Below are 7,547 nucleotides of genomic sequence, written 5' to 3' on the forward strand. Positions count from 1 at the left end.
CGAATAAGGGCACTTTTCATGCGGACACTAAAATATATTTACTAATGTTATAAGCGAAATAAACTAATCTTTTTTTTTTATTCTTGAATTTATTTAATAGGTTGAAATATGTACTCGAAATATTGCCTTTTCTCTAATTCCTACATCAAGTTTCGGCTTGCATTTTAAATAACATGTTATTATATCATGGAGTTTTGAATTTTGCCAAAAAAGTAAGCTAATGGCCAAAACTTTCGTTTTGATATTTTAATCAAGAATCTAGTTCCTTCAATTAATATTCTAGTCGAAATGCAATTTCCCCAAGTGGAAAAATGTATCTATAATTTTTATTTGTTTTGTACAAAAAATGTATAAAATAATTTAAAATCATATTTAATATTTCCCCCTATTATGTATAATTTTTTCGCCTGGGTTACAATGAAATACAGTAGAGGATATTATGCAAAAGTAGGTTAATAAAATTTCAAATTGTTATATATATCTTGTAAAAATTATTGAAGAAAAATATTACCGTACATCATAGCTTAGCTAATATATGAACTGTTTTCGTCTGGAAACAATTAATAAAATCCATAATTTCGTCGATATAATGTTTTAAGTAACAATCTCGAAGTATCCTTTTCATAGCTTTACATAGAAAATAATGCCAGGAAATCCCGCATGGTGCAAAAGGTTGACAAGATGCAATTTTCACAGAATCTAATCAAACTGAACACACAGGAAGTTCAAAACTTTTATTACAACCCAGGAAGCTCTGCTAATTAAAAATTTTATTTTGATTTCGAAATACTGTTTTTCTGTCGTTGTTGTCTTAGATGCATGTTATTTATTATGTCTCGAAAAAATGTCATTCAGTTATGCTAAACATTATTCCAAATCTTGTCATAAAAAACTATAAGAATTTCATTTTGCAAATTCTAATAAATTCAAATGACCTACTCTATACAGTGATCTACGCTTTCAGAGTTTCTCTTAAATTAGAATAAAGTATTAAAGTGCGATAATTACCATTTATTCTACAATTTTGTTATTACTTGTGATATTACTTGTAATAAAAATAAAATGTTTTTAACTTTAATATTTTGTTAGAGTATCCGCCTAATGATTTTGTAAAGAATCTAAAGCGCGTAAGAGGGGGAAAGTATCAATAAAGTACTTATGATTACATAAATCTGCTTCAAACATTAAACTTGCGTCTTGTGCACTACAAAGATTTCAGTTCTCGAAGAAAGAATTTAATTTTAAGTTCTTCAATTTAGTTAAAAAGCAGTGAAAAATGTACATGACGCATAAAGAAAGTTTTTATGATATTATATTCGGTTGAGTCTTTTCTTTTTTTAACCCCATATTCAAGGGAATTTTACCAGAATGAATCAAAATTAGGTTTATCCATTAAAAATCTAGAATATAATTATGATATATAAAATTTATATCTAAATTAGCTTTCACCATGGAATTTGCACAGAATCTTCAGTAATTTTTGTTGTAGAGTTCCTAAGAAAAATGTAAAAGAAAATATAACGATTATTTTCCACGAAAAATATAATGAAAATCGTTGATTCTCCTATTTTATTCACAACTATAATAAAAATGGAAAATTCCCACCTACTTAGAGGTAGTTATATACGTTTTTGAACAAGAAACAAGCGTAAAATAAATATTCTTATTTATGTTTTCATCGTAAAAATAATTGATATTATATGTACGAAATTTAAATTATTTTTTCGACTAAACTGGTAAATGGTCCGAATATGGCAGTCCTTTCAATTTAAGATGACATCCATAATAAGTGCCCTATTGTTGTGGCCCTGGGCAGGATCTCTTCATGTCCTAAATAATCCACACGGTCGAAAATCATTGTTTTTTATTATAGCAAAAATTTAAAATCTGACATGGTAATATTTAACGCGTAAAATTGAAGCCATGAAATATTCTATTTCTGCTGGACCTGAACTCACTTGTTCTGACAGTTCGAGTTGTGCAAACAAACTTTTGGACGATTTTTGGAAAGTTTTGGACGAATTTCGAAAATGAATGAAAATTTTAGTTAGTTATTTTTCTCGTGTTAAATTGTTAGGGGTAAGTTCTCTCATTAAAATAAATCTTTTAGCAGATTATGACTTTAATAATATGAATTTTATATTAATCTTTGGGAATTATCTAAAATTATTTTATTTAATTATTTTGTTAAGAAGAAAAGAGAAAGAATTTTTAAAGCGTGCGAAGTCGCTTGAAAACTCGTCCATGAAAAATCTTTTTTTATTTAAATTTTTTAAACTAAAACAGTATTCGTAATTTTTTTCATATATACATTTCTTATCACTATCTACTTTGCAGTTACATGTAAAAGAAAGTCACAGGCAAGACAAATTGTAATGAAAGCAGATTTGAATTGTGCGCGAATATCCACTAATCACGTGATTTATCGGTCAGTTAGTAGTTGGTCGCAGGGACTTAACCTAACCTGGTATCACGGCGACCTAACGTTTCTAAACGCAGCATATTTTCGTTGACTGTTCAATCTGAAAAAAGTTTTCTGGTGCTTTTACAGTGGCAGTGATTAACTTATTTGCTGTTGGAAAATCATGTCTGATACCGAAGAGATTTACAACTTCCAGTTGGGTGAATTTATCAAAAGCGGTCTAAAAACTGGAATTCGCGATATTGACTTGGTAACATCAAAATGGATCACATTTAACCATACCAAAGGAAAGCCGAAAACAAAATTTCTGCCGCCACCTTATAAGAAGAAAAGCAAAGAGCTGTTGCATTTTCTAATCGCAGCAAAAGTACCACCTCTACAAAGTTGGTTTTCATACACAATCATGCTAAAGGGAAATGCGAGTAAGTATATGTATTTTAAAAAATATTTTTTTTCTGCAATTATACTTTTTTAGAAACATATAAGGAAGCCGAAAGAAGAGTAGAAACTTCACGGTCTGAAAATTTCGCATATACAACCGACAACGACATTATTCTAGAAGATAAAGACACTCTAATTTTGCGCTATATCGGACATATTTTGTCAATGTAAAAAACAAGAACTGAATTTATTTGCTAAAAGGTCCTATTGAGTCCCTAATGAGAACCCCTAACATTGATTGGGAATTGATCAGGATACTTATTAGGGGACTCAAAACATTTTCTTTGACGGCCCCTAACAATTTTGCGTAACCAAACTGGTACGGTCCCAAACCATTTGCCCCATGCGGACCCTAACAATAATAGGGAAAACCCATCAGGCCCTCAACAGTACCCCGTCAAGATTTCTACTCGGGAGTGAAAAGATAATATTGTTAATTAAAGGATAACAATATTAAGGTTCTGACTTTTTATTTTATTTTCAAAGAAGAAATTGTAATTACTGATCGTACTGAATGTAGCAGGAATTTTCGCGTGTTCTTCCTTAGGTAAAAACTTATTATTGAAAAATTAGAAAAGGTTAAAAGGACTTTTCAAAACGGGTATGATGTCTCACTTTCACTTAAAAAAAACTATTGTTTAGATCACATGAATCACCGGTTTTATCTCCGGTGATTGAATAAAGGAAAGTGACAAATAATAAGGGTTTCTCCTGTTATAAGAATGATTAATTTATGAATATAAGGGGATCGTTCAGGGTTGAAATATCAAGTTCAAACATTTTTTTTGTTGGCACACATAATCGGTTTCAATTCCTTTAATAGACAGTGACAACGTGACACGTGAAGAAAGCAGTGAAATATAAAAAATGAAGATCGTCATTTATAAAAGACAGTTTCGTGTCAAGTCATAATAATTCTGAAAGAGTTTCCAATAGTTGCAAACGCACCATTTTGTGAGGAGTTCAGGGAAGAAATGATTTTCTTCAGAACACGCAAGCTGAAAGCAAATTTCGTTTGCAAAGTCAGGAAGATTGCTGAATGGTTGCCCCTGAAGCTGATTAAAATCGACGACCCAGATCTGCGTGACCGTGAGGTGTCTGCCTATTGTAAACAGGCGGCTGAAGGCGTTTTTCGAGAGGACTTCAAGGAGCGGTAGCGCAAAGCAGAGGGTTCTGAGGCGAGAACAAGCAAGCGGGTGAAACTGAATATGGTGGTGAACGTCTGCTGCGGTTCATATCTCAAGTCATCTCTGACGAGATTGACATCCCGCAGTCTACGAGGACCCTCGAAAATCTAATACTAAAATTTAACCTACATATTAAACAGAACTTTATTCCATTTACTCCTTGGATTCCTCAGGCTTAGTTCCTTAGTTCCTCAAAACACTACATGTATCATTCTTGAGTGAGGTGTACGAAAACCGGTTCGGATTTTATCTTTTTGATATACGATAGACAAAGAAACCCGCTTCCTATTATCTAAGCCCTCTGTAACCAACTACACTTTTCCTTATCTTTTCATGCATAATATAGTTATCATTTTTATGAAATATGCATGATGCCTGTAAAGCGGGGTTAAAGTTGTGCTTTTCAATCAAAGTGACGTTAGAGGGAGAAAAATGTTTTTTTTTCTCCTCAGGGAGCAATAGTGTAAAGTCAGAGGTGAATACTAAAGAATATGCATCTATGAGCTCACATTTTGGGTTTAAAAAAAGTGATCGTCAAAGAATTAGTTATTCGGGTTGATAGATTGTTTGACAGATTGAACCATTTCAAAGCTATAAGTTACCAAAAATTACCATAATCTACCATAAATTCGCTACAATTTCCGAAAATTCTTGGTTATTCTGAATCTCCATTTTCAATAATTATTATGACAAAAAGTATTTAGTAATTTCTTTTCTATTTCTGTGTCTGGTTTTTATATTGATTATTAAGGATTACAACAAATTTATATTTATAGGCAATTCTAAAAATCACAGAATAAACTATTTTTTTAATAATAAAATTGAATTTATATTTTTATTGGTTTTGCGGAGAGTAGTGAATTCCACAATAAAGATAAATGATTTAAACTATTTTTTCTTATAGAATTCATTTGCGTTAAATGTTAAACAGGGTAAAAGATTTTAAATTTAGTCTGAATGTATGACCTCAGTTTACAAATTTTAGAAGTGAGCTTTACACTCAGATAAACACTAAATTTAATGCTAATAATTTTAGGGTATGGCAAATTTATGAATTATTTTGTTAGTCTGTTTAAGGAGCCTGGCGCACCAAAGGAACCGAATGGAGCCTCTACAAAGTACCCGTAAGGAACCCATTGGGTCCCCATTCGGTTCCTTTTTAAAAAAATCGAAAAGAACAGCAAAATCAACTTTTAAATTTCTGAAATTCGGATTCTACGTTAAGATTCCCTATAGAAGGTCACGGCATAATCGCAATAGTTTTTTTTGCAACGGTAAAAAGTTTAAAAAAATACAAGACCTATAACGCCTGTTGAGTGTTCCTTACAGGCGATGCGTTTGAAGTGTAGCAGTCAACAGGCGTTATACGTCTTATATTTTTTTTAAACTTTTTACCGTCACAAAAAAAAAACGATTGCGATTATTCCATGACCTTCTATATACTTAATATCCGAATTTCAACAATATGAAAGTTGATTTTTCTGTTTTTTCGAGTTTTTTTAAAGGAACCGAATGGGGTCTTTACGGGTCGTTTGTAGCGGTTCCATTCGCTTCCTTCGGTCAGCCAGGGGATGCAGTATTTTGATCATCATGTATTAAACACAATAAATCTAGGCAAGCTAAAAATATTTTATATACGATGAGAAAAAAATTTGAATAAACAAAATTTACTGGTTTAAACAAAAAATGATCGTACTGTAAATAACATTTCATCAATAAAAAAAAATGATTTCATCTGAACAGACGGAATGAAGTTATTGTTGCAAATCATAAATGGTTTCCTTCAGCGAAATATTAATTAACCGATGTGGGCATTGGGGGTCCAAAGGACCCCACGCACACTCTACGGCTAAGTTACATCCTGTCTGCCTGTAGGCATCGATTAACACTGCATGTGCACCGATATTGAATTGCTGACAAAAATATGTCTACTCTGCAAGAGAAAGAAGGATAAAAAACAAAAACGTACGTCTGGTTTTCCACCTATGTGCGATTAGTTTCGCATGCCAATTTACTCTGACTGCGGTCTCGGAGACGATTGAAAAATTTTGTTATACTGTGAAATAAGATTTAAAAAATTTTTTATTATAATTATGGGAATTTTCCCACAAAAATGAAAAAAAAATTTTAACTGAATTCGGAGATGCTATAAAATATCATAACGGACGTCCCCGGACTCTTTTTCAAGGGATAATAACAAAAAAAATTATTGTGCTAAATAAAAATGGTATGCATGTGCACTATTTTAAGATTAGGATCGTTTTTCAGCTCTCTCTCATTCCGATAATGTAGGCCTCTGCCGTACCAGTGTTGTCGGTAGCACCAAAGATATTATAAATGTATATGCGGTACGGGGCGTCAGAGTGGGGAATTATATATATAGGACATCACATTTTCTGTCCTATCGAGGTGCTGCCCACACCGTACTACGAAATCGAATTCTGGTTTTCTCATTTTTCGTCAAATATGACGGTAAAGCAGTAGAAAGATGTTTTGAGGTTAGAAAGGTTGACATGTATCGCTACACATAAACACGGAACTACGGAATAAATAAGAAATTGATAATGAGTAGCGCAATTTCTATATGCACAAAATTACATATTTGTAATAAATAATAGAGAAAATTAAATGATATGGTAAGAAATAAACTGAATTTTCAGAGAAAGAATCTGAAAAATGTAATTATGTTTAAACTTAATAAAATCTAAATTATTATGATTCCTTTATTATGATTCTTTTATTGACTTTATTTATTGATTTATTTATTCCTTTGTTATTTTCATGTTTCTACTAATGACAAATATGATTTTTTAAATTATAATGTTTTATACTTTAAAGTTTAATTTTCATTAATATACTGAACCGGAATTTGAGGACATTTAATAATATACACATTTTTTTGGAATTTTGAAACTTGAGACAGGTTTTTTGTACATAGTCTTTTTTTAAAATACAAAAAAAGTCCTTGAAAAGCGGTTTTTTAATTTAAAAAAAAAAGAAACGTTAAGATAAATTAGTGCATAACAAATTTTTTTTTTTGATAAAAATATATTTTTAAATTAAAATAATCAAATATTTATACAAAGGAAAAGCTTTTGTAATGTTTAAAGTTTAAACAAATTGTTCTTTAAATTCAAAATTACCACAATTGAAAACATTTATATATTTCTGGATATGAAATTTTTGTTGAAAGTTGTTATAGTATCTTTTTTTAATTGCAAAAAATATTCTCAAAAATCGAATGGTTTATAATAAAACAAAAAAACTTTGAGATAAATTAGGGCTGATCTAAATCCTGCAAAATTTGCTTGAGAAATGTTATTAGGCTCGAAGAAAATTAAGGGAGAATTTTTTTCCCTTGAGACACACGTGTTATTACATTAATTTTTTAATGAAATTTTTATAGAATTATTTTGATTTTAAATTAAAACAATAATTTATTAAAACTTTAAATATTGAACGAAAATTTCTTTGATAAAAATACTTTATTATCGTAT

General features: G+C 30.6%; 1 protein-coding gene across 2 annotated transcripts in view; it reads left to right on the plus strand.

The window, feature by feature from the left end:
* The first annotated feature begins 2,505 nt into the window (after positions 1 to 2,505).
* The window catches only part of LOC117174609, a 119,534-nt gene continuing 114,492 nt past the window's right edge, over positions 2,506 to 7,547 (plus strand). For both annotated transcript variants that reach the window (XM_033363852.1, XM_033363853.1), the window contains exon 1: positions 2,506 to 2,844. In XM_033363852.1, the coding sequence (XP_033219743.1) occupies positions 2,586 to 2,844 (259 nt within the window). In that variant the 5' untranslated portion in view covers positions 2,506 to 2,585. The remainder of the gene's footprint in view (positions 2,845 to 7,547) is intronic.

The sequence above is a fragment of the Belonocnema kinseyi genome, chromosome 6 (genome assembly GCF_010883055.1).
Source record: "Belonocnema kinseyi isolate 2016_QV_RU_SX_M_011 chromosome 6, B_treatae_v1, whole genome shotgun sequence".
Taxonomy (NCBI): domain Eukaryota; kingdom Metazoa; phylum Arthropoda; class Insecta; order Hymenoptera; family Cynipidae; genus Belonocnema; species Belonocnema kinseyi.